This window comes from Gossypium hirsutum, chromosome A07 (assembly GCF_007990345.1).
Source record: "Gossypium hirsutum isolate 1008001.06 chromosome A07, Gossypium_hirsutum_v2.1, whole genome shotgun sequence".
NCBI classification, from domain to species: Eukaryota; Viridiplantae; Streptophyta; class Magnoliopsida; order Malvales; family Malvaceae; genus Gossypium; species Gossypium hirsutum.
This window is the reverse complement of record NC_053430.1, coordinates 32,050,600-32,078,467: the sequence shown is the minus strand read 5'-3', so window position 1 is coordinate 32,078,467 and position 27,868 is coordinate 32,050,600. Positions and strand designations below refer to the sequence as shown.

The window sequence follows — 27,868 nt, the reverse complement described above, 5'->3', positions numbered from 1 at the left end:
AACCCAAGCAAGCTTTGAAATCACTACAAAACACGAAAAAGTAAACAGAGTAAGTTAATAAGTTTAGTAAGTTCGTATAGCAATAAACTCAACTTATCATATGAACACAATTTAAGTGATCAAAATAACAAAATATAACTCATATTGATCCACAAATCTATCACATATTCGTTCACAAGGTTAGATATGAAATTCACAAGTTTCATAAACTCAAAGCTTATATGATTCACATACATACCTGATATGATACATATCAATCACTTATTCTTTCATGCCATCAATGTACCCATTGAACCATTTGGAATAATATCAGATACTCGGGAATCTCGCACCCTAACTGCCAATACATGGTCGAAATCATCTCAATCTCATATCTCATATGTAAATGCTCGTCTCAAGCTATCACCAGGTCTGCTCACACAGGCTAACGATCAAGACGTAGCTACACAATGTTGCTCACACAAGCTGACGAGTAACCACAACACATGCCAAAAAACTCAGCCACTGATAGAACGTACGGACCAGCACCCAAAACACAATAACCCCTAATGACATGTCATTTGTATCCTATATATTCCTAAGGTTCAACCGAGATTACACACGTCGCCAAATCTTTGTCGAACATTCCCTTGAAGTCGTATCCATCAATATTGCAATAATAAAGCATTCAAAACACAATTACATTAATACTTATTAACGTATGAACTTATCTCGAATTTGTACGAAGAGAATCAAGCTACCAATCCACTATTTTGTTTTTCCCCGGATCTAAATCCGAACGTTGCTTTTCTTGATCTATATATAATCAAAATTAATTTATTTAAATATCATTCTATTCAATTTAACCCAAAAATTATATTATGGAAAAATTACACTTTTACCTTTTAAATTTTGATTTCTTTGCAATTTAGTCCCTAGCTCATAAAATGAAAAAATCATGAAATTCCATTTCAACCCATACTATCCGAATTCTATATAGACTTATAACTGCCCAAAATTTTCATTATTTCACACATTTACCACATAATTTTCACATTTCTCAATTTAATCCCTAATTAACAATTTTATCAAAAATCACTTAACAAATGTTGTTTATCTAACAACAACCATCCATTTTTTACCATCAAACATCAAAACACATGTACATTCAGAAATGTTAAAACCCTACACTTTTAAAATTTTTGCAAATTAGTCCCTGGGCTAGCTAGATTAAGCTACAACGACTCTAAAAACATAAAAATAATTAAAAACGGATCAAAAATCACTTACCTATTGACAATTTATAGTTGGCCGAAACAAGCTTCTTCCATGGTTGTCCTAAACATCCATTTTCGGTAGAAGAAAGAAATAAGGAAGAAAGCTTTAATTTGGTTTTATTTATTTTACGTTTATTAACTAATTTACTTAATTAACCTTTCAATAATTAAAAATTTACTCAATATGCCTAGCCAACATTCTCCATTATCTCATTAATGGTCTATTTACTACATAAGAACATCCACTTTAAGATTCCATAGCTATTAGACACTTTTAACTAATAGAACTCAACTTTTACACTTTATGCGATTTAGTCATTTTTATCGAATTGAGCATGCAAATGATTAAATTTCTTAGTGAAATTTTATACGACACTACTAACATGATGTATACATTAAAATAATAATAAAATAAATATTTTGACCTCAGATTTGTGGTCCCAAAACCACTGTTTCAATTTCACTGAAAACGGGCTGTTACAGTGATGTGCTATAGAACTTAAATATTGTCGTCACGATGTCATCCCAAAATATGTGTTCCACGTATTACCTTGATACTCAAACACTGAAGTTCCCACCTACAAGGATCGAAGCTTCGCACATCGCATTTTGCTCCCAGTAGCCCCGAATGGCGGAATGTTAACAAAATTTCAATTTCCCTATTCTTCTATTTGTTCCTCCGTTACATCATTCCCAACCTTGATACTCAAACACCGCAGTGTCCCCTCCTCAAGGCTTGGAGCTTCCCACATTACGGTTTGCACTTAGCAATACCGTATGGCGGTATCAAATAGAAATTCCTACTTTTTCCCAATCCTAGCTTTCTCTATCCTATGTATGGTTCCCTCTCATACCATGTATACAATAATTATAATATCTCATTTTTTAGTGGTGTCGAAAACAATTGTTTTGGGACCACAATTTTGATATGTGAAGTAGTATTTTATTGTTTCATTTATATTTATGGAGTTACATTAGAGGCGTATTAAGTTTTGGTGAAGAAATTTTAAAGTTTAGTTTGTTAATTAATTAAAAAAAGACTAAATTGTAAAGGTTGCAAAAGTTAGTTTTATTAGTAATAGGTATTAAATAGTTATGGGAATGGAACCTTATAGACCCAAATAGAAAATATGACATGTGTTTATATATAGTGGATGATTAATGAGTTTTGGGAGTGTAAATTGAGTGTTTATTTAATGGCAAAATGGTAAATAGTTAAGTTAGGTGAAAATTAAATAAAACAATTAGGCTATCATCTTTTCCCTTAGTGTTTACCTAAATTGGAGAAAGAAAGAAGCCATAGATATTAGCTTGAGCATTCGGTGAAGTTTCGGGTGACATGTAAGTTCATTTTAAGCTCGTTCTTGTATTTTTATTTTTTAAGATCGTTGCAACTAGGTCCAACTAACCTGCACTTTCATTTTTGAAATTGTTAGGAATTTTGAATTTCACCATTGATGAATTCTTGATGTTTTGATGCTAAAAGATGAGTTGGAGTTGTTGGTTGTTAATTATGATTATTTATGAAATGGTTTTTGTTAGTTTTTGAGTTAAAGATTAATTTGATAAAATGTTAAAATTTGCATAGTATTCTTGTGAATCTTGAATACTTGTGGGTTGTACTCATATGGGAATAAATTTGGCAAGTATGGGTATTTGGAAAATTTTGCTAAATTGGGAGATTTTAAGTTTAGTGACTAAATTGTAAAAAATGCAAATGCAAATATACAATTGTTTCTAATTAGTCATTGAATGTAAGAGAAATTTCATTAGATATTTATATGAAATTGAAATGAAGCGATAGTAGTTTGGTTTGGAGTTGTATATTTATATATATAAGAATGTATTAAGGATATAATATACGTACAGAAATGATGAAGTGCCTCTATATGATGAGAATGTATTAAAGTAATGGATTTATGTGTATTGCCCAATTGAACATGGTAATCACGTAGGATACGATTGGCATGCCAATAGGGTTAGTATGTGCGCTTGTACAAAATTTGCATTTTAGTGCCTCTGTATACACTTCGGTGCCCCTGTTTTGCATCTCTGATTCCTCTGGTGTGATGTAGTTACCAGTGTATCCAAGTTGAGTTACTTAGTTCATCGGGTTAAAAGTTAATGGAAAGTATGGTTGATTTGTGGTTCTAAATGTTAATGCATACCTAAGATATTAGAAAGCATCAAGTGTTCAATGAATTACTTGTTTATATATCTATATGAGTACATTTATATTGATGAAAAGATGTTATGGAATTGTTGAGTTTTTTTATAAAAGAATTATCATGACTTATGCTATTATGTGAACAAGAACTAATGTGAATTACAAATGTATATTTGGTTATCAGGAATTGTAAATTTATCTCTTTGTACTTTGATATCAATTAAGGTAAGTTGATTTTAATGATTTAAGTTATGAACCTACTAAGCTTCCCAAGCTTATCTGTTAAACTCATGTCTTTTGTAGTTGTCAAAGTTGTAGAATGACTGGACGGATCGACAAAAGGCTTACACTATCTAACCATTTTGGTAGCTTTACTTTTTATTTGGAATGTGGCATGTGTATAGGATGTGGTTATGTGAATGTTAAAACATGTCTTGCTTTAAGTTGCAAAATTTTGTATATGGATAGTTGATAGGTGTTTTACAAGTTTAGTTCTTTTAGGAAGTGTGTGGTATATATATCATATTGTATTAATTAGATCTATAGTATAAAGTGGAAAAAGTAATATATGTATATAGGCTTTTAAGTTGTTAATATGTTAAATGTTTTTATGCAAGGTTATATTTAGTTCAAAGATTAGTTTTGGATGTTTATTTAAGATGGTTTGTGGTTAAATGGACATTTAAGGTTAAGGTATGATATTAGAGCTTTGGTATGGTAAGCTTTTATGCATACTTTTATTTGGTCATTTGGTTGATGATTGAATTATGAATAGACGGCTAATGTTAAATGTTTTTAATAACTTAGTTATTTGAATGAATACTCTTGATTGTGGTGCCTTTGAATGGCAAATTGGTTAGTTATTTAGGTGTTTGAATAGATAAAATTATTGACTTTTTTGGTTAGATAACTTTTTGGTATGAACTAAATTTGCTAAAATGAGATTGTTACCACTATTGGGAAAAGTATTAATACTTTGGCATTTGGTATCGATTCTTGACCAAATGAACAGTACTTTAACAAAACAGAATGCCAAAGTGGTATCGATTTTCAATTGAGTATTGATACTTTTTCATAAAATATCAATACCATTTTTTCGCAAAGAAAATTGAATTGAATTTTGGTATCAATTTTTCTAAAAGGTATCAATTGGGTATTGATACCAACTACAGAACTTTCATTTTGGTTTTAAAACTTAATACTACTAAATGTTTGAAGTTCAAAATTAGATCCTATTAGAGTTTTGAAATTAAATTATATATATATTAGTTTACATGTGATTGATGTTTTAATTATTAGAGTTTTGTTGTATGCTTTTAAATTATTTGAATAGCTGTTTTGAAATGATGTGAAATGTCCTGTTTTGCTTGGTAACATTTTGTAATCTTAACCCAGTAATGGAGACGAATTAGGGGTGACACAATAATCATGTATAGAATACAAATTACCGTTATAAATCCATCGCGCCAGATAATCTTTCAACAACTACCTACTGTAAAATAATCAGTACATAACTAGCAAGATCACACCACAATTTTATTAGTTAGAAGGTTAGGTGTAGAAACTCACCTTGTTTCCTTATCCTTGTCAATTTAGCTTGACCGAATCGCTAGAGCCTCCTTTTTCCTAGCAGCAGTTCCTCAATTTTTCCACCAACAAGCTTAAATTCATACCTCTACTGCAACATGTAGAGCTTTCTTCATCTGTATCCCATTCTTTTTCAATACGTCTGGAGAAGATGATGATATAGAAAGGATAAGATTTATAAACAAAATTGTAAAAATTTTGTCTCCACTCACGCCTATATATATACTCCTTTGGCTAATTTCCACCACCCGTTCTTAATAATTTTGTCCCCTACTTTGAAACCAGTCGGTTCCAATCTAATTGAACTGGAATTGAAATCCAATTAATCACAATTTAGTCACCAAAACTTTCAAATTTCCCAGCAGGGTCCAACAATTTACTAGTCTTTTCAATTTAATCCTAGTTGTGCCCAAATTCTGGGTCAATAATGGTAACCGGGTGTTACAATTCAAATACATCCCTCCACCATACCAAGGTCTCAGAAGAGATATTGAATACTTGATGATCCGCAACATATGCTAGATCTTGAAATAACATATCATAATCTTCACATTATCAACTATCCCGTACACACACATGCATATAACCCTATTAGCATGCCAATTGTATCCTAGTCTTTTACTAAGTTCACATGGGCATCAACCATTCATATATGGTAACCTCATTTCATTTCATCATCAAGTCATATATATATATATATTCAATATCATATAGCATAATTCATATCACGTATCATATATCAATAATATCACACTCTTTTATACTATATTTAGTTCAATCCAATTCCCAATATTCAATATCATTCAATATTGTCAACCAAATCAATTCATATAACTTATTATGATCAAATTCATATCATCACATATTCCACTCCATTATTCCAATCATTTCTATTATCAATTCATAATATAAGGCATTTATCAATTTATATCTTACTTATTTATATTTTATTCAATTTAGTCCAATTTCTAAATTTTCAGTTTCACCAATCACGAATCAAGTTATAAGAAAATTAATCATCTTACCTCAGTAGCTAAACTGCCACAATCATGTATGTCTATATATTACTCGAATCATGAAAGTACAAACTGATAATTCAACTACTCATCAACGACTCTTGCATTTCCTTTCTCTCGTGACGGCCCAGCATCGTCTTTCGCTATGATAAATCATTCAATAAATAAAACAATATCATATTTCATTTAATCCACATCCAAATACAAAGTCACACATGTTTTGTATTTTATTCAATTTAGTCTCTATACTCAAGATATGTTTATCTTTCGATATTTAGCATTGGATCAAAATCGAATTTCACATTCTTTCATTAGGAACACTATACTTTCTATTCCTAACATAATTTCATGGTAGTTTTTCAATTTTATTCAATTTGGTCTCTAATGTTACAAAGTTAACTAACAAGCTTATTTAACTTTACAATTTAGTCATTAACATAATCTAAGCTTAATATCTATCAAATTCAAGCCTAAATCAATAATTTTTCAACAATGACAACTTGCTAAAAGCTTAACAATTTAACAAATTAATACATGGACTAGATAAATCAAGTTCCAATGATCATTAATCTATAAAATTTTCAAGAAATTTAGTTTGGTTACCTTATTAAAATCAATGGTCAAATGAATAAGATGTTTCAAGCTTTTTCTTTTCTTTTTTTTTTCTCTTCAAGAACTAGTGGAAGAAAATGAAGATTATCATCCTTCTTTCCACTACAATATCATTTATACCTTAATTAACTTAGCTTAATTAATTTAATCTAGTTTAATTAGTTTTAATAACATATTAATATACATAATTTAATTATAATTTAAAATAAGTGGGACAATCATCATCATCCACTATCTATAATTTAATATTAGTTTATTTACCATTTTGGTCTTTTGGATAATAGCTATCTAAGTCCCCAAGCTTTTTCTTAATTAAAATTTAATAGCGATTGGACTTTTACAATTAAATCCCTAAGCTTTAATTAACTATTTTCTCAGTTAAATTACTTAGCCGAACATTATTAAATTCTCATAATAACTTCGTTAATATTCTTATTTTATATTTATGGACTCTGTTTACGAAAATTGGGTTCCGAAATCATATTTTTCGACACCACTACAAATCAGATCGTTACATCCTTTTGCAGTAATGTTGCTGCTACAGGTCGCCTCTTTTGTTTCCCTTCATCACTAACTAGTCTACATCACAATTGTTTTTTCCTGCCTCGATCGCAATAATTCATTATTCTTCTCCCTCGATTCTCATCACTCATAAGGAAAACCCTTAAGGATCGAAGTCACTTGTCTATCCATTTATTCTCTTCTCTTTCTTTTCCAACTTCTTTGATTTATAAAATATTATTTAAATGAAATACGTTATATATTGTTTATTTATTTCTTTTTTAAGTGTGCAACACACGTGAGGAAAAAAACTTTTTTTTAAGTATCAATTAAGGACACTTGTCAACTTCTTAATCATGCTTGTGGAGTTAAAAAAAATTCTACCTTATGAGTATCAAATAATTATCCAATTATTATTATCAAAAAAATTTTAGTATCTAAATTAATGATTAAATTAATAAATTATAAAAATTAAATAGTGCAATTAAAGTAATGATCATAATTGTTTGTGGTGAAAGTTTTTGAAAGAAAATTGCTACACTTTTCCTTTTTTGGATTATAATCATGACCATTTTCATTAAACACTGTCCTAATGAAGTTTTTTTCTTTTAAAACGTCTCAAAATATGTCTAAATTCAAAGGTTTAAAAACAAATCATTATGCAGTCGTTGTCTTTCCATGTTTCAAATTGATTAAATTTGTAAATTTAGAGAGTTAAATTTATTGTATTATTTAGAATTAAAATTAAATAGATAAAATATTTCAATATTATTGTTTAAATGTGTAATTATACCAAATAAAAAAAAAATCACACCATCATTCCCCCATCATTCCCGTCAATGATTTAGCGGCCAATGGTACTACCGACGGTCAAGGTTCATTCTGGTGGCAAAAATTCCACAAGGGAAACTTGAAATACACCCGGCCTTACCTAATCGAGTCTATGTACTTCTTAACTCCCCATCATGGAATGCTAATCCAGTTTATAGCAGGTAAACCATTTTATGCTATCTTCAATCTCATCCCTCCCCGTGAAAAAAAAAGACATGGGAAACGTGATTAATTCTTGGTTTTTATTTATTTGATGAGGATGATGACGACGATGATAATAATAATGCAGCAACATTCTTATACAAGGCATTACAATCCTCTCTCCTGTCAAATCTCCTAACACTGATGGCATCAATCCAGGCATTAACAAAAAAAAAACAACCCGGCAATGTTTTTCAGAACATTAAATTGTCAATGTTTTTCAGAACATTAAATTGTCGTCAACTTCTTGTTAGTATTTGTTTTTCTAACATGTTTTAATGATCAGATTCTTGCACCAATGTTAGGATTGAGGACAGTTACAGAGTCTCAGGGGATGACTATATAGCAGTGAAGAGTGGTTGGGATGAATATGGGATTTCATTTGGGATGCCCACCAAACAGTTGGTCATCAGGAGGCTGACATGCATTTCTCCTTACAGTGCCACTACCGCGTTGGGAAGCAAGATGTCGAGCAGAATCCAGAATGTCAGAGCCGAAGACATTTACGTGAAAAGATCGTCTTTGCACACCATAAAATGGGTGCTTTGGATGAGCGGGAACTATAAACATGCTGATAATCACTTCGATTCCAATGCATTGCCAGTGATTCAAGGGATCAGTTATAAAAGACGGCCCATAACGTGTCGATGGCGGCCAGATTGGAAGGCATCGAGGGTGATCCATTTACTCAAATCTGCATAGCCAATGTCACAATTGGAATGGCAGCTAAAGCAAAGAAGGTGCCATGGACTTACACTGATGTTGAGGGGATCACAAGTGGAGTTAGTCCTCGGCCATGTGACCTATTACCTGATCAAGGACAGAAGAAAATCACAGCTTGCGACTTTCCGGCCGAGCCTTTGTCAATTGATAGAGTGGTGCTCAAAACGTGCACCTATAGGGTCAATCATATGTGATTGAATCCATTAAAGTAAAACCTAAGTCGGTTGTTACATGTAAGGTTCTCATAATTATCTTATGACAAGTTGCATCATATTATAATAAAGTAAATGCATTCTCATACAGTGATGAGTTATATAGATTATCCCTGTAAAATTGCATTAGAAATGGTAATACCAACATCACAAGAATCACCATTCACAGCATAAGACACACCAATTTTTGTACACAACTTTCTTACTTCAAGAAAAACAAAACCAGATAGCACCAATTGAACGAGATAGCTAACAGACCATAATCAGAAGGAACTCCAGGAGGGGCCAGCTTGATGTAACCAATATATACAAATAAAGAAAAAAGAAAAGAAGTTTCATCATAAGACTGGAAAGTTATAGAATCAGCAGATCAGTGCAATGAAGCCTTATTGTATATTACTGTACCAAGGAAAACCTACATGACTTTTGACTTAAATGCATGCTCCAGGCGTGCATATTACTGGTTTACTCCTCAAGATAGAATGAACTGGTAATAGCATCATCAGCCGGATTAACTAATCTCTCTAACAAGCCTCCAACTAGGAGTCAAAGCTCACTCTGATGAGCAACAAGGGATTGAAAGTGGAATAAACTATTATTCTGTTCACGGGTATTCAAGACCAAGGCACAAATGGACTGATGAGCCTCTACATGATATTATAGCAAACACAAGGCACTAGGTACACTATACAACAAATGATCCTCAATGAATTGGGTCTGGATTGTATTTTACAGATTCTCTATAGATGAGCTCCTTGATATTTTCTTCAGTAAAAGATGGCTGCTCAAAATCAAAACTGAAAGGCCTTGGGCATACAGGCTCCTCATTGATGTCATGAAGAGGTGCCAAGTACGGGTGACATAGAGCTTCATCGACTGCAATAAACAATAAAAAGTTGCCAGCAAATGAAGAAAGGGCCTTAGGGTGGTGGAGAAGGAAAATTGGCGAGCGACGGGTGGGATAAAGAAAGGGATGATTCAGTTCTGAGTATAAGAATCGTGCAAATTGTCCGATGCTGGTAAAATAATTAACACAACATAGCAACTTGTGCTTAAAACAAGCTTAGAACTATATGAATCTTAATTATGAAATACATGTAAGAATTCAGCAACTAGTTATACCTGTAATGCGCCTATGCGGATCAAAGATAAGCATCTTCTCTAGCAAATCAACAGCACCAGGTGACATGTTAGGAAATCTAACAGAAAAATTTTGCCTTGGGTATTGTGGAAGCTGTCTAACGTATCTTCTGGAATTGTCACTTCGAAGGAACCCACGGCTGGAATCATCAGGTGAACCTATAAGCTATTCAAGAGAAAGGAAATCATGTAGAAATTGAGCATACTTTGTTCAACTTCTATCGAAACAATAAACTGCTCTACACCTTTGGAAAAATATCTACAGTGTTTCTTAGGCCATAATTGTCAATCGGATACCAGCACTAATAAAACACAAATAAATTAAGATAGGATGTCAATGCAGAGTCCATATCGATCTGACAGAATTGAAACCGAAGGTAAAGGAGGAGAATGAGTTAAAAAGCAAGTTTTTAGACAATCATATACTCATTACTTGGAGATTTTGATTTTGTATTAGACCTTACAATCTATATGCTCAATCATTTAACTACTAGTTCAGATCCGAGGTAACATTTCTTGGATGGCCCTGACTATTGCTGGTTTGACCTTGTTAAAATACAAGATCATGCAGTTTCACCGAAGAAGCAAAATACATCTCAGAATCTTACAACCATAGGTCAAAGGGGAACAGGCCAAAACATATACCAAATGGCATGGTAGTATGCAAGTAAAAGATATTCACAGTTCGACAAATATGCAGTGTTAAAAGAGAATCTAAAGAGGTTTCTTGTAGTTTCTAGTGAGAAATTCTGTAAAATACCTCTGTGATAAGCCCCAACTGATGCACATAGTCTCTTCCAGGGAAGATGGGTTGCCTGGTCATCATTTCACCAAGTATGCAACCTACCGACCAAATATCAACTGCAGCAGTGTACTCGGAACAATTTTGAAGTAATTCTGGCGCCAGATACCAACAAGTGACTATACATTCTGTCATAAAGTCAGTTTCGGATGTCGTACTTGCAAGCCCAAAATCCCCAATTTTAAGGTTGCAATTAGCATTCAGAAGCAAATTGCTGGGCTTTAAACCACGATGCAATACATTTGCTAAATGTACATACTTAAGCCCTCGTAAAATCTGATATAGAAAGTACTGCAAGAGTGAAACTGCATGATCAACAATGGTTCTAGCTTCCAGACAGCTAAACATAAATCATTTGATGTTTCTAACTAAATATGACAAAAGACAGTAGGAAGATCCTGTTATATATTTAAATGAGAGGATGCTTTTGATACCAACCCGACAATGATCATCTGTCAATTGTTGGTCAGATCGTATGATTTGATGAAGATCAGTGTCCACCAGTTCATAAACAATGTAGACATCATTAAAGTTCTCCCTCTGCGGAGGCCGTATGATGTCTTTGATGGCAATCACCTGAAGAAAAAAGGGACTGACCAATCAAACTATAATTCCACAACCAGATATTACTACTTCAGTGTAGTCTCATGCCATTATTAATATGCATATACAACACGTGAAGGAACGTTGTTAACCAAACCTAAGAGTAAGAAACCAACATAAAACATGGCCGTAAACTTGCAAAGATAAAAGCATTAGCCAAGCCAGAAAAAGGAATTCTGATAGTCATACACATGGCAAAATGTAATGTGCTCAAGTTTCATTGAAGCATATAAAGACTGATAAGAAGAATTTTTATAAGATTCAAGAGAAGCCTGGTTAGATAGTGCTTTCTAATATGAAAAGGTAAAATAGTGTTCATGCACAATATCATAAGATTAGCCTGTCCTTAAAGGTTAAAAGTTAATTTAGGGTTAACAGATAATCTTCTCAAGGAACTCAAATCAACAGAAAGGTTAGCCCAAATCCCTCTAAATACACAAATAGGGACAAAATATAGATATTGTTTAGCCATAGAAACCTGACCTTATACAAGCAAGAAGCCTAACAATTAGGAGTCTACGACTAAAACAACATTATTGAAACGTCCATCAAAAAGTTAAACATGGGAACTATGAAACCAAAACAGCACTTACATTCTCATGATCCATGTGACGAAGAAGCTTGATCTCTCGCAATGTCCTTTCAGCATCAATCCTATTGTCAAATGCATTACCAATTTTCTTGATAGCAACCTTCTCACGTGTCTCTGAATTCAAAGCAGCACTGAGAAAAAGAAAGGGAAATCAAATCTTAGCCTCACATTGTTACTAACAAAATAGACAGTAAGTCAAATGAACAGAATGTTAACTTTCTTTCAATCTTCTCAGCCTGAAAGCCGGAACCTAAAGTTATTCACTTCAATGGAACCCTAGAATTTGGCAGCTTAATTTCATCAAAAGCAATCACACTGCCAAATACATTTTATAAACTGTATTACCAAGAGTTTTCATTTTCCTCTAGTATCCATAAACAACGACATGGCTATGAAATTATGGTCCTCAAAATACTTGTATTAGCCACATACCCTTGTCTAACACTCAGTCCGGGTAATATACTTAAGTTTGATTACAGTGCACTAAACCTAAAATTGTAATTTAAAGGGGGGTTGGCGCGGGGGGGGGGACTACCTAGCCTGTTTGATCATAGTAATAACTAACTTATTAATCATGAAACTGAAATCTAACAAAAGAAAACTGATCACATATTGACTTCTTGAAAAACTATCATGTTGAAGCTCTAAGACTAAAACAAACCCAGAGATTGAAATAAACAGGAAGTGAATCAAACTAGAAACTTAAACCGAAACAAAGTTAGCAGGGGAAAAAAGATCTTACCAGACAATACCAAAAGCACCACGGCCGGCGGGGCGAACAGGAGGTAGGTATTTCCTGGAAACTTCGAAGTGGTTACCATAAACGTTGTATAGAACATAGCGTCCACCATGAGTTGGTATTCCTTTGATGCTGTGAGCCCCTGGCCCATAGCTTGACTCCATTGACATGCCTGACTCCAACCCAAAATAAAGAAAGACTTTCTACAGTAATAACAGCTAAAATCAGAAAGCTAAGGCTATTTTACCGAACTAAGCCGGCACCCATATAAAAAATCCCCCACTCATTAACCGATGATTGCAACAAAGAGAAATAAGAGTAGAGAATAGAGAAAAGATAGGTTAAGAGAAAATTTTCATTTCATACTAATAACTAACTTATTAATCATGAAACTGAAATCTAGCAAAAGAAAAATGATCACATATTGACTTCTTGAAAAACTATCATGTTGAAGCTCTAAGACTAAGGCTCCCTTTGGATACAAAAAAATCTCCCGTTTCAGTGCGTTTAGACCATTTTTTTGAAATCAATCGCACTGATATTGGTGTTTGGATTTTACCCATTGCCGCATTGGAGTCTTCTCATCATGCTGTAGTATCAGTGGCGCCACTAGAGGTTCTACATGCAGTGAGAATTTGCAACTCCATTTGAAACATGGAAAGTACATTTTCATCCATGCTTTTTACTTTTTCTTTTATCCTTTTACATCTAATTTTCTATTTAAGAATTTCAAATAATATTATTAATTTAATATATACAATCTTCATATTAAATTTAATAAGTATTTTTTATAATTAAAAATTAAAAATTATTTATTATTTTAAATTATTTATAATTAAAAATTTCTAGTAATAATGAAACTTGTTATGTCTTATGTTATTATATTTTTTTAATTAAAAATCATCTATTTAGATATTTCGAAATTTGATCTAAGTATAATGTTACTATTTATGAAAATAATATTTATCATTGTTATAAAAAATATTTAACTTTAAGAAATTAAAAATAATTATCATTTTATCTAATAAATAATTTAAATTAATTATATAATTCATTAAAATATTGGAAGATACATTTTAATATTTTATTAATTTAATTTATAAATTCACATATTTTAATAATTTTAAAAAAGTAAAATAATTTAAAACTTCTATTATATATCAATTCTAATCTGATGTCCTTAATAGTCATTTTTTATTCTTATCTCACCGCTACAGCTGCGTTTGAATCCAAACACACACTCCACCATTGTTTCTAATCTCACCGCTACAGTAACTAATCTCACCGCCACCGCTGTTTTTAACCTCACCGGAGGTAAACACACCGCCCATCCAAACTAAGCCTAAAACAAACCCAGAAATTGAAATAAACAGGAAGTGAATCAAACTAGAAACTTAAACCGAAACAAAGTTAGCAGGAGAAAAAAGATCTTACCAGACAATACCAAAAGCACCACGGCCGGCGGGGCGAACAGTAGGTAGGTATTTCCTGGAAACTTCGAAGTGGTTACCATAAACGTTGTATAGAACATAGCGTCCACCATGAGTTGGTATTCCTTTGATGCTGTGAGCCCCTGGCCCATAGCTTGACTCCCTTGACATGCCCGACTCCAACCCAAAATAAAGAAAGACTTTCTACAGTAATAAAAGTTAAAATCAGAAAGCTAAGGCTATTTTACCGAACTAAGCCGGCACCCATATAAAATCCCCCCTCCCTCCATTCCTCCCTCCCTCCCTCCCTCCCTCCATTAACCGAGAGAAATATGAGTAAAGAATAGAGAAAAGATAGGTTAAGAAAAAAGTTTCATTTCATAATACATGGCTCCTCCTACTCCCCTTCTGCTGTGTTGAGTTTAAATCAGAAACTAAAGATCAAAAAACAAAAACATTGTGTTTGAATAAGCAAAAATGCCATATAGTTCAATTACATGGTAAAAAACAAATCTTGCTTGTGCAAGTATCCATGGCCATTTGCATGCTACAGCTGTGTTGCTTGGTCACTTGCATGTTGCTGCATTGTTACTACCTTTCAACACTCCTCCTTGGTTACAAAGCAATAACTATAATTTACTTCTTCAAATACTCGAATTTAGTGACAGCCAATAACTTGGTCAAAATGTCTGCAAGCTGAATCTCCGAGCAGCAATGGATCAAGTTGATTTCCTTTCACAACTCTGCCTCTCTCACAAAATGGTACTTGATCTTCCCATGAAATACAGGATTCTTGGCAATTACAACAACTGACTGATTGTCAATTTTGATCTCTATTGCTTCCACTTGATTAGCATTCAAGTCACTTAAAAGTTTCCTAAGCCAAATGACTTGATTAACAACAGTAGCAACTGCAATATACTCTACCTCTATTGTAGATTGAGCTACTGTCTGTTACTTCTTAGAACTCCAACTAAAAACACCTTAACCTAGAGTGAAGAAGTAGCCCGATGTACCCTTCGTATCATCAACTAAACTAGCCCAATCATTGTCTGAATAGCCAACCAACTTCAGCTCTTTAGCTCTCTCAAACTTCACACCATAGCCTAAGGTCCCTTTGACATACCTTAAGACTCTTTTAGCAGTCTTGAAATGAGCTACATTGTAGCAATCCATGAACCTCGATAGAAGGCTAACAACATACATGATGTCTAGCCTTGTTGCGTCAAGTTAAGTAGGCACCAATCAGACTTATGTATCTCTTCTCATCCACACGATCATGATCACTGTTGCTTGAGAGTTTTTTTCCTAGTGCTACAGGAGTGCTAGCAGGCTTGCAATTTGTCATGCAAAACTAGAACCTTCAATGCAAAAGCTTGCTGGCTTATAAAAATACCATGCTCATTCTGATTCACTTCCATACCGAGAAGTAGGTCATCAAGCTTAAATCAGTCATCTCAAAAACATCTTGCATCTGCTTCTTAAAATCTTCAATCAATTCACTTCTGCAACCAGTAACCAACAAGTTATCCATATACAAAGACACAATCAGCAAAGTTTCTTTTTCCACCTTTTTCACATAGAGTGTAGGCTCACTAATGCTCTTTTCGAACCCCAGCCTTGATAAGTATGCATCAATCCTGTTATACCAAGCCCTTGGAGCCTGTTTAGGCCATACAAAGTCTTTTTGAGCTTGTAGACTTTGTGCTCTTCACCAAGGACCTTGAATCCATCAAGTTGTTCAACAAAGATCTCTTTCTTGAGAAATCCATTCAAAAAAGCTGATTTAACATCCAGCTGATGCACTTTCCACTGCTTCTGAGTAACCAAGGCAAACAACAACCTTATGGTGTCCAACCTTGCAACTGGTGCAAAGGTTTCAAAGAAATCGATGCCATGCTACTGACTATACCCCTTTACAACCAACTTAGCTTTGTGCTTGTTCAGTGACCCATCTGCATTGTTTGGTCCTGAACATCCATTTCACACCAATGACCTTTCTGTTTGTTGGTCTATCAACTAGCTCCCATGTATCATTTTTGTGGATCAGCCTCCATAACTTCTTTCCAACAGCCCTCCCTTGTAGCTTCATCAAAACAGGAAGGCTCAACAGTGGTCAGACTATACCTCTCATAAATGTCCATTAAGGTTCTAGTGCCTCTGACAGGTGCATCATCAAAATCATTCTCAGTTTCAGCTTCAATTTTAACATGCTACAGATCAAGATCATGCTAATCTTGCTTAGACAAGCTTTCATCTGTTCCATTCCATTTCCAATAGCTCCCTTCATTAAATTCCATATCCTGCTCACAAAAATCCTCTTAGTAGATGGATCAAAGACCCTATACCCTTTTTTCACACTACAGTAGCCAACAAAGACTCCAGGCATGGATCTCTTTTCTAGCTTAGTTCTCTTCTCAGTTGGCACTAATGTATAGCATAAATAGCCAAACACCTTCAAGTGTGAGACAGTTGGTTTTTGACCAAACTAGGCTTCAAAAGGTGTTTTGTCTTTATTAGTCGGCAGTCTATTTAGCAAATACACAGAGGTATTTACTACCTCAGCCCAAAAATTGTTAGGCATCTTGCCTTCAAACAATATGCACCTGACCATATCGAGAACAGTCATGTTCTTTCTCTTATAAACACCATTTTGTTGTGATGTGTAGATGGTGGTTAATTGATGCTGAATTCCAGCTTCATCACAAATCTTCTAGAACCTTTGAGACACATACTCAGTCCCATCGTCTGACCTCAAAATCTTCAGGTTGCAATTGGCTTAATTCTTAACCAATGCCTTGAATTTGGAGAAGTAGTCAGCCACATCTGACTTTTATTTCAAGAAGCTCACCCAATAGAATCTGGTGCAATCATCAATGAACAATGCAAAGTACCTGCTGCCATTTAAAGAGGAGGTCTTCATAGGTCCACAAATGTCTATATGGACCAGTTGAAGCCTCTCTTAAGCTCTTCAAGCTTTGTTGATAGAAAAAGGTAGTCTAGTCTGCTTGCCAAGCTTACAAACCTCACGCACATCATTCTTAGGCTCGATCTTAGACATGTCTTCAACTAAACTCATCTTGTGCAACAAACCAAGTGACTTATAATTCACATGCCCAGTCTCTTGTGCCACAAGCATGATTCATCAGTTAGAGTTGTATGTGCCTTTGCTTCTAACTGATTCATATCCAAAGCGAAGGATCTGTCATGCATAGCTACTGTTACTAACACTTGACCAAAAACATCCTTGATCACACAAGTCTTTCCTTCAAAAATAAGGGAGTAACCCTTCTCTAACAACTGAACAACACTAAGTAGATTTTGGTCAATATCAGGTACAAAAAGAACTTCTAAGATAGTCTTATTACCTGATTGAGTGCAAATCACAACCTTGCCCTTGCCTTTGGCCTCGATGAACTCACCATTTCCAATTCTAACTTTATACATAAAGCTGATGTCTAGCTCCTTGAATATGCTTTTGTTTGAAGCTATGTGATGAGTGCAGCCACTGTCAATTAGCCAATTCTTCCTAACTTTGCTCGAACTTGCAAAACAAAAGGCAGTGAAAACATGTTCCTCTTGAGCTTGAACATCTTTAGCAGCTTGAGCTTGATTCTGCTGATGTGGTTGTGTTTTTGCCTTGTTCTTACAAACTTTCTCAATATGGCCAAGTTGCTTGCAGCTTCTACATTGAATGTCGGGCCTGTACCAGTAGTATTTTTCTAAATGAGTGGACTTCTTGCAGTGAATGCAAGGTGGAAACTTCTTTTTGGCAGCATCCTTCTTCCCTTTCTCTTTCTTTTCTAGCTAAGGCTTCTTGCCCTTGTAACTTGAGCTCGAGCTTTAGCTCTCTCTACTCCTGGCGTGAAAGGCTCCCTCAAAATACTTCTCTATTTTATTTTCTCTTCTTTGCTCTTATGCATAGAGAACATTTATCAGCTCTGTCAAGGGTATAGTTGATAGGTCCCTTGAATCTTCGAAAGAAGAAATTTTTGACTCATACTTCTATGGTAGAGTAGTAATGACCTTTTCAAATATCCTCTTGTCACTAAACTCATCTCCAAGCAATCTTATGTTGTTGACTGTAGCCATAATCCTGTTAGCATATTGCTTGATGGTTCCAGACTCCTTCATCCTCAAATTCTCGAAGTCCCTTATTAAATTGATCAACTGCTGCTACCGGGTCTTGTCTGACCCTTGAAACTCTTCCTTGAGTCTGTCTCAGGCCTGCTTTGAAGTGTCACAAGCCATTATCCCTATGAAGATCACATCTGAAACTCCATTTTGAAGGCATGACATAGCCTTATACTTTTTGATAGTGTCCTCATTATGCTGCCTAATTTGAGCTACGGTCAGATTAGCTCTCAAAGGTGGTGGTTCTGTGTCAGCTAGAACAACACTCCAAATAAGGGTGAGTATTCAACCGAGTCGAGTCGAATCAAGTAAAAAAAATTGAGTTAGTCCAGTTGATGAATCTTATTTTAGCAACAGAACTCAATTTGAATTTTTTTGAACCAAGTGAAAAAATTTTGAATTAAGTCGAGTTAAATTAATGAATCATATTATTTATACTTAATGTTATGTTTACATGGACCGATTAACTAGTAGACGAAGTACAAAATTATTTAACTACATAAATAATATAATTGTTTTACCTTTTAACTTAATGCATAAATATTTATCAAAACAACGATATTTTGCCTTTTAACTTAATAGTTTTAACTTTTAACTTTATAAAAGGTAAACATTTATCAAAATGACATAGTTTTGCCTTTTCTTATTCAGATTTTTGGATAACTCGAATTGTGTAATTCATATTCGAGTTAAACAAAAAAATTTAATTTTTTATTCGAGTTGATCTGAATAACTCGATTAACTCAAATAACTCGAATTATTTAATTCAAAATTTAAATTTTTATCGAGTTTTTCAAATCGAATCGAATTTTGCTCATCTTTACTCCACAGATCATGAGCCTGTAGATATGTCTTCATCTTCACAGCCTAAAAGTTGTAGTTCTCACCAATAAAGGTAGGTGGTGGTGGTGGTGGTGAGAAACTCATCCTTTTGCAGCAACTAAACAAGCCAACAAAGGTAGATTTTGTTTCTTTTCTTTCAAGCACGAATCACTCAAAGGATTAACACAAACCAACACATAGCAAAAGCCGTCAAAGATGTCAGGCTATTGATACCATTTGCTGAGTTTAAATCAATAACTAAAGTTCAAAAAACAAAAAATTTAAGTTTGAAAGATGAAAATCGAAGCAAAACTCAAATGTTGGATGATAAAAAAAATCAACTTCATTACTTGAATAAGTAAAAATGCCATATACATAAGTAGTTCAATTACATTGGTAAAAAATAAAACTTGCTTGTACAAGTATCTAAGCTATTAAATTAGCTTAAAGACAACCTAAATGACTACTAAATCAGCTAAGTACATGATTAATCCTTAGCTGAACATAACAGAAAAAGATTACAACCAAACTAACAAAAAGTCAACTATTACAAAAGCTTTACAACATAATTACACCATGGTCATTTGCATGATGTTGCTGTGTTACTTGGTCATTTGCATGCTGCTGCATTGTTGCTTGGTCACTTGCATGCTGCTGCATTGTTGCCACCTTTCAACATGCTGGTATTATATAGATAGGAGAAGGTTGCCTTGTGGGAAAAGAACAAAAATGGTTACAACTGATCGTGCCAGCTATCTCGATGCTATGCACCATTTACTTAACTCCTAGAATGCCCCGTTTTGTTCCCCATACACCCCAAACAAACCATTTCATTCAACCCATATATAAAACATCATTTTGAATAGTAATTAAGCAGAAAACAGAATTTAACATAAATTTAAAAACCTATTTTAAACTAGTTTTTCCTCCTGTAACAACACTTCCCCCATCAAAAGATTCTTGTCCTCAATGATCAAAAGTTGGATAACATTTCTTCAAGTCAAACAAAACTTCTGAAATGGCATCTTCTAGAAAGGAGTTGGCCCATTCGACTAGGACTTCAATAATAGCTTGGTAACCTTTCTTTGCCACATGACGTTCTACAATGTGAGTTGGTTCTTTAAACAACATACCATCAAGTCCAATAGGTGGCAATGTAACAGACATAAGTTGATGTCCCACATGGCGCTTCAGCTGCAAAATATGGAATGTAGGGTGAATTTTAAACTCAAGTGGCAGTTGCGAAGTGTAAGCCATTGTACCAATCTTGGCCACGATGAAAAATGACCCAAAATATTTTGGACAATTTCTAGTTTCAAATTTTTCGCAAGAAGCGTTGCCTATAAGGCTATAATTTTAAGTAGACAAAGTCTTCCACTTGGAATTGTCTTATACTCCTCTTTTTGTCTGCATAGTGCTTCATACGGTTTTGAGCACATTTGAAATGGTATTTGAGCAGTTTTCGAGCAACCTTTCATGTTTGCAAGTTGTGATCTACGCTCTCAACCTTAGAGGAACCTGCCAAGTAAGGTAAGTGTTGCGGAGGGGCTGTCCATATAAGGCCTCATAAGGAGTGGTTTGGATGGCGGTGTGAAAGGTGGAGTTATACCACCATTCTACCAAAACTAACTAACTAAACCAATCCCCAAGTCATTCTCCAGTCATGCATTATAGGTAACTCTCGAGGCATCTATTGAGGATTCCAGATTGGCCATCACTCTCTAGGTGATAATGTAATAACCTATTTTTAGTGGTGTCGAAAACAGTGGGTTCGAGACCACGAATCTGATAAGTGATTAATTATTTTTAATGTTTATTTAATTTCTATAGGGTGAGTTTAATACAGTATTAAATTTTTGTTAAGAAATTTTGAAGTTTAAATGGTTAATTAAGTAAAAAGGACTAAATTGTAAAAGATGAAAAAGGTGAATTCTATTTGATAAAAGGATCAAATGGATATGAAATTCTTAACTAATAGATTTAAATGGTAAATATACCATTTTATTTTATAATGGACGGTTTTATGTGATTAAATGAATGAAATTTGGATAATTTTTAAAAGACAAATTGGTAATTTGGTAAATTAATAACATAAACTAATAGTAAAACAAAGTGATCATCTTTTTCCTTGAGATGTGAAGAACTAAAAACTCCATGGAAGAACTTGGAAGGTTTGGCCAAACATATTCCATGCATGTTGGTGTTTTTTAATGTTAGTTTTTAGTTATTTTTATGTTTTTTAAGTTCGTTTTAGCTTAGTCTAGCTAGTCCGGGGCTTAATTTGTAAAATTGTTACAGAATGAGGGATATGTTAGGAATGGAATTAATGAATTTGTGATGTTAATTGATAGATTATTAAACTTGGTTGTTAAATAAATTTGTATTGTTAAGTGATTTTTGATGAATTTGGGGTTAAGGATTAAGTTGTTGAAAGTGTAAAACCCATTGGTTTTAATGTGAAATGTTGGTAATTATGGCCTGTTCAAGACCCTTAGTAAAATTGGCTAGCATGTTTTAGTTAGAAAAATGGTGAAATGAAATTACAAGTTAAAAATTTAAGGACTAAATTGTAAGAAAGTTAAAGTATTGGGGGTAAATTTGCAATTTAGTGATGGAAGGGTTTAATTGCATAAAACTACTTATTTGAATGCTAGAATTATGATAATTGAGTTAAATTATTATTTAGATCAAGAAAAGAACCAACCAGACTTAAATCAAGGAAAGGAAAAAGCTTTAGATTAGTCTCCAACTCTACTTTTGAGACTATAGTTGTCGAGGTAAGTTCGTATGAATTATAATCTTACTAAATATAGTTTGATTGATTATCTGTTATATTATGCTAGTTATAAACTGACTTGAAAATATATATATCGTTGATTTGAGTAATTGACGGATAAATAATCTCGTTCGAACCTTAAGAATTTTTAGGATACGAATGACATGTCATTAGGGATTTCATGTTTCGGGTGCTGGACTTAAATGTCCTACCGATGGCTAAGGTTATGCATTTGTTGTAGCTTTTTCACAACTCGTGTAAGCAGCATCGTGTAGCTAACATTTCGACCCACAACTTGTGTGAGCAGGCCCATTTCACAGCTCGTGTGAGCACTATTCAAAAGGAAAGGTTACGGTTATATGGAAAGGCATATTATGTGTGAGCATTCCCGAGCATCTAATGAAATACTAGATGGTTCAACGGGTAAGTAAAGGTAATTGGCAAAGCATGTGTTCAAATGGATATTTTCTCATAATCTATTGAAAAGGTAAATTTGGATGAATACAAATGAATTGAAGGGAACTAAATGATTATGTGATGAATGTTATGTTCATGAAGATTCATTTGTGAAATGGTTGATTTTCTATATGCATTATACATGAGTTTACTAATTTGTGCGTTTGGTTATGCTTATAGGATTATATTAAGCTTATGAGTATGGAAAAGATGTTATGCACATTTTATAAATTGAGCTTAAGAATGGTAAGTTATGTTTGAGTTTATAGGAGCTTACTAATCACTAGTTGCTTACGTAGTTATTTTCCTTTCTTTCATAGTTTATCGGAAGCTAGATCGGTTGGAAGTTTTTCGGAGTACTAGCACACTATCCAACAATCACTTTACTAGTTTTTGAGTTATTTTGGCCAAGGTTATAAATGGCACGTATAGGACTTTATACACTGGTAGTTCTTTAATGTGTTAATGATCAATTTGGTATGAATATGCTTTCAGAGTATATATCTTGTTTGATGGACTTTTAATGTCTTGGAAAATTTATGTTCTTTGGTCACTTTTAAGTACTTGGTAATATATGGTTCTTTCAGTATGTTTGTGATGAAGATTGAATGGTTTATAATTGAGGTCATTAGGTAGCTAAGTTGAATATGTTTTGTGCTTGATATGTGGCATTATAGCATTGTTTTGATTAAAGTTGTTTTGGTATAAATGTGGTGTCTTTGAATGGCATATTGGTTAGGTGAAATAGGTTTATTGAACTGATATGTTTATATGTGTTTGGAACGTATTTAGGTCTTTTGAATGTATGCACAAATGGAGTGGTTGATTGAGTAAGTTTTGAACGTCAAATAACTTATTTTTAGGGTTAAATTATGGAGCATACGGCATGGGACACGGACTGTCACACGGTCGTGTGTCACTTATTATTTCAATACAGTGAGTTACACGGTCTAGCACATGGCCTGTGACACAGCCGTGTGACCTAACTCAATGAGTTACATGATTTTAGACACGAGCTGGGACACGGCCATGTGTCCCTTTGTTCGAGTATCATACGGTCTGGATTATGTCACATGGCCTGGCCACGCGGCCGAGTGACCCCTGTTTTCAAAATTTTCAACTTTTCCCTAAAATTTTTTGATTTGTTTCAATTTAGTCTTTAATTTGTTCCAAACTATTTTTAGGGCTTCAAAGGCTCGATTTAACGGCCAAATGTATATTTTTGCTAGGTTTGTAATGAGTTTTAGGTAATTAATGTTAAATAACATTATTGATATGTTTTTATGTTAATTGTTCAGATTTGTATGGTAATGCTCTGTAACCCTAATCTGACAACGGAGATGGGTTAAGGGTCTTACATTTAGTAGTATCAGAGTAATGGTTTAGTTGATTCTCAGACTGGGTGTAGCCGATATAGAGCATAGAATACATGTCATTTTATAATCTGTGATAGTGTGTATCTCCTAACTTAAATTGAATCATGTTTTATATACAGATAAAAGATGTCATCCAACCGAGCTGATTCCTGTAAGGTTGAAAGTAATGCACAAGCCTCTGATCAAGAAGCAACTAATAGTGGGCTCGTAGTTGAGGGCCAAGGAAGTGACGCAAAAGAAGCTTTCTTCTATATGATGTCTGAATGGTTCTCTAAATTTGTTAAAACAAACCCAATGGCTCAACGACCTCCACCCCTCCCGTACCCTAATTTGTCCCCTCTATTCCTTAAGGTCCGGAACAAGTATGTGTAAGCAAGCCTTCGATTGATAAAATACGTAAGTATGGGGCAGAATAATTTCATGGAACAGCTGAAGAGGGCCCTGAAAAAGTCATTTTTTTGTTAAAAACACTATTAGAGTTTTTGATGAACTGTCTTGTTCTCCATTTGATTGTTTAAAATGTGTGGTGTCTCTACTAAAAGACTCAACATATCAGTTGTAGAATACTTTGATTGCTGTGGTACCAAGGGATCGTGTGAATTGGGATTTCTTTCAAACAGAATTCAGAAAGAAATATGTTAGTCAGCGATATCTTGACAAAAAGTGGAAAGAGTTTTTTGAGTTAAAACAAGTCCATATAACTATAGCTGAATATAAAAGGGAGTTCGTCTGACTTAGTAAATATGCTAAGGAATGTGTATTCCAACAAAAGCTATTATGTGTACTCGATTTGAAGATGGTTTAAATGAAGACATCAAATTATTAGTGGGGATTCTAAAATTGATAAAATTTGTAGTATTAGTGGATCAAGCACATAAGGCTGAAGAACTTAGTAAAGCTAAAAAAAAGGCAGATTTTAAAGCTCGTGACATAGGTAAATGATCGACGGGAAAATCATTTCCATCTCCACTGAAGAAATCAAAAGAATTCCACAGTCGCTTCATTCAGACTTTTGAGAAGAGATAAAAGGAAGCAACATTCAAGTTCGAGACCTCAGACTACCTCTGTAATAAGTGTGGGGAGAGTTCATAATAATAAACATAAATGTCAATAGTACAATTTCAGAGAGTGAAGATTGAGAGATGGATCATGCTTTAAATGTGGTTCATATGATCATTTTCTTCGAGACTGTCCTAAAAGGTCTAATAGAGAGAAAGCTTAGAACACACAGTCAAGTAACACGGCTGCAAGAGGGAGGCCATCCAGAAATAGTGGTAATGCACGAAATACTCAAAGTGGAACGAAAGATTTTACAGTTAGATCTAAAGCTTGGGCATTAGCTAGAGCCTATACAATTCAAGCTTGTGAAGAAGCCTTGGCACCTAATGTGATTATCGGTACATTTTTTATCTTTGATACTAATGTTAATACTTTAATTGACCAAGGGTCAATGCACCCATATATATATGCACAACCTTAGTGTCGGATAAGAAAATAATTTTTGAGTCAACTGAATTTGTAATCAAAGTAACTGATTCGTTAAGTCAGTATGTGTTAATTGATAAAGTTTGTAGAAATTATCCTCTGATGATTCGGGATTGCAACTTTCCGCTTGATTTGATATTATTACCATTTGATGAATTTGATGTGACTCTTGATATGGATTGGTTGACTCTTTATGATGTTGTTGTAATTTGTAAACGAAAGAAAATTTTACAGAAATGTCAGAATGGTGAAATAATCCAGGTTGAATCAGATAGATGTGACAATTCAACTAATGTCATTTCAGCTATGCCATCTCAAAAATATGTCAAAAAAAGTTGTGAGGCATATCCAACTTATATATTTGATTCCAGGGCTTCAAAATTGAAATTAGAGTCAATTCTGACTATTTGTGAATTCTCGGATGTGTTTCCAAAAGAGTTACCAAGGTTACCACCAATCAAAAAGGTTGAATTTGCTATTGAGTTAGCACCTGGAACTTCTTCGATATCGATAGTTCTGTATAGAATGAAACCTACAGAATTGAAAAAGTTAAAAGTGTAGCTGCAAGAATTTTCAGATAGAGGATTTGTTCGACCTAATTTTTCTCCCTCGGGTGCACTTGTACTTTTGATAAGAAAAAGGACAGGTCAATGGGATTGTGTATTAATTATCGACAGCTTAATAAAGTCACAATCGAAAACAAATATCCATTGTGGTGTATCAATGATTTGTTTGATCAACTGAAAGGTGCAACAGTGTTTTCAAAGATTAATCCCCGTTCTGGATATTATCAGTTACGGGTTAAAGATTCTAATATGCAAAAGACTACTTTTAGGACCAAGTATGGACATTATGAATTTTTAGTTAGGTTATTTGGTTTAAAAAATGCACCTGCTATGTTTATGGATTTGATGAACAGAATATTCCTAACGTATTTAGACAGATTTGTGGTTGTATTCATTGATGATATTTTGATTTATTCCCGAGATGAAATTAAGAATGCACAACATTTGAGAGTAATATTGCAGAAATTGTGTGAGAAACAGTCATTTGCTAAATTTAGCAAGTGTAAGTTTTAGCTTCCAAAAGTTGGATTTTTGGGACTTGTTGTATCGGCGGATGGTATTAAAGTTGATCCGAGTAAAATATCAGCAACAATAGACTAGAAGACTCGGAGAAATGTTTCAAATATTAGAAGTTTATTGGGTTTAGCCAGATCTTATCAAAGATTTGTTAAAGGATTTTTAATGATTTCTACACCATTGACAAAGCTACTCCAGAAAGATGTTATCTTTGAATGGTTTGAAAAATGCCAACAAAGTTTTGATCAGTTGAAAGTATTGTTGACCGAATCCCCTATGTTGGTTCAGCCAGAGTTTGGAAAGAAATTTGTGACCTATAGTGATGTTTCACTTAATGGTTTAGGTTGTGTCTTGATGCAAGAAGGCAAAGTGGTAGCTTATGCTTCCCATCAATTGAAACCGTACGAGGAAAATTATTCGACTTATGATTTAGAACTTGTAGCTATTGTGTTTGCATTAAAGATCTGACAACATTATTTGTATGGAGAAAAAAGTCACATCCTCACAGGTTACAAAAGCTTGAAGTATTTGATGTCACAAAAAGAATTAAATTTGAGACAACGTAGATGGTTAGAGCTGCTAAAAGATTATGATTTGATCAACGATTATCATCCAAGAAAAGCTAATGTTGTTGTTGATGCTTTAAGTAGAAAATATTTACTTGCTTTGCGAGCTTTGAATACTCTATTGATGTTGATTGATGATGGTTTCATTATAGTGGAATGAAAAGCTAAACTGACATTTTTACAACAGATTTGTGAAGCTCAAAAAAGTGATTCCGAGTTAATTGCTAAATGGGAGCAGATTGAAAAGACATCTGATTCAGAGTTTCATGTTAGTTCTTATAGTAGTTTATATTTTTGAAACAGAATTTGTGTTCCAAAAAATTCTAATATTATATAGAAGATTTTACAAGAAGCTCATGGCAACAATTATTCGGTACACCCTGGTAGTAATAAAATGTATAGTGATTTGAAACAAATATACTGGTAGCCAAATATAAAACATGAAATTTCAGAGTTTGTATCTAAATGTTTGATTTGTCAACAAGTCAAAGCTGAGAATTAAGTACCTTTTGGACTATTACGACCTGTTATGATTCCAGAATGGAAATGGGAATAGGCTACAATGGATTTTGTATCAAGGTTACCTTTGTCTCCACGAAAGAAAGATGTTATTTTGGTTATTGTTGATTGTTTGACTAAATTCGCACATTTCATTCTAGTACGTATGGATTATTTAATTGAGAAGTTGGCAAAACTATACGTTTTTGAGATTGTTAAATTGCATGGTGTGTCAATATCGATTATCTTCGAGAGAGATCC

At 33.8% G+C, this 27,868-nt stretch overlaps 1 protein-coding gene and 1 pseudogene across 4 annotated transcripts; one reads left to right on the top strand and one right to left on the bottom strand.

The window, feature by feature from the left end:
* The first annotated feature begins 8,082 nt into the window (after positions 1-8,082).
* Positions 8,083-9,240, top strand: LOC107956312 (probable polygalacturonase; annotated as a pseudogene).
* On the bottom strand, positions 9,205-14,598 carry LOC107955273 (mitogen-activated protein kinase homolog MMK2-like). 4 transcript variants are annotated; one of them, XM_041116524.1, is made up of 6 exons: positions 12,986-13,388; positions 12,245-12,374; positions 11,487-11,624; positions 11,007-11,339; positions 10,229-10,412; positions 9,205-9,395 (listed from the first exon to the last, which is right to left on the bottom strand). In XM_041116524.1, exons 1-6 carry the CDS (start codon positions 13,150-13,152, stop codon positions 9,370-9,372), a joined length of 978 nt encoding a protein of 325 aa, XP_040972458.1. In that variant the 5' UTR covers positions 13,153-13,388; the 3' UTR covers positions 9,205-9,369.
* Positions 14,599-27,868: the final 13,270 nt, after the last annotated feature.

Excerpts from the sequence above, each read along its gene's own strand:
- LOC107955273 (XM_041116522.1), bottom strand. The coding sequence starts at position 14,583 with ATGTCAAGGGAGTCAAGCTATGGGCCAGGGGCTCACAGCATCAAAGGA. Across the intron at positions 12,375-14,416 it reads GGTGCTTTTGGTATTGTCTG|TGCTGCTTTGAATTCAGAGA; the intron begins GTAAGATCTTTT and ends TCTTTTTCTCAG. Across the intron at positions 10,413-11,006 it reads AGTTGGGGCTTATCACAGAG|CTTATAGGTTCACCTGATGA; the intron begins GTATTTTACAGA and ends TCTCTTGAATAG.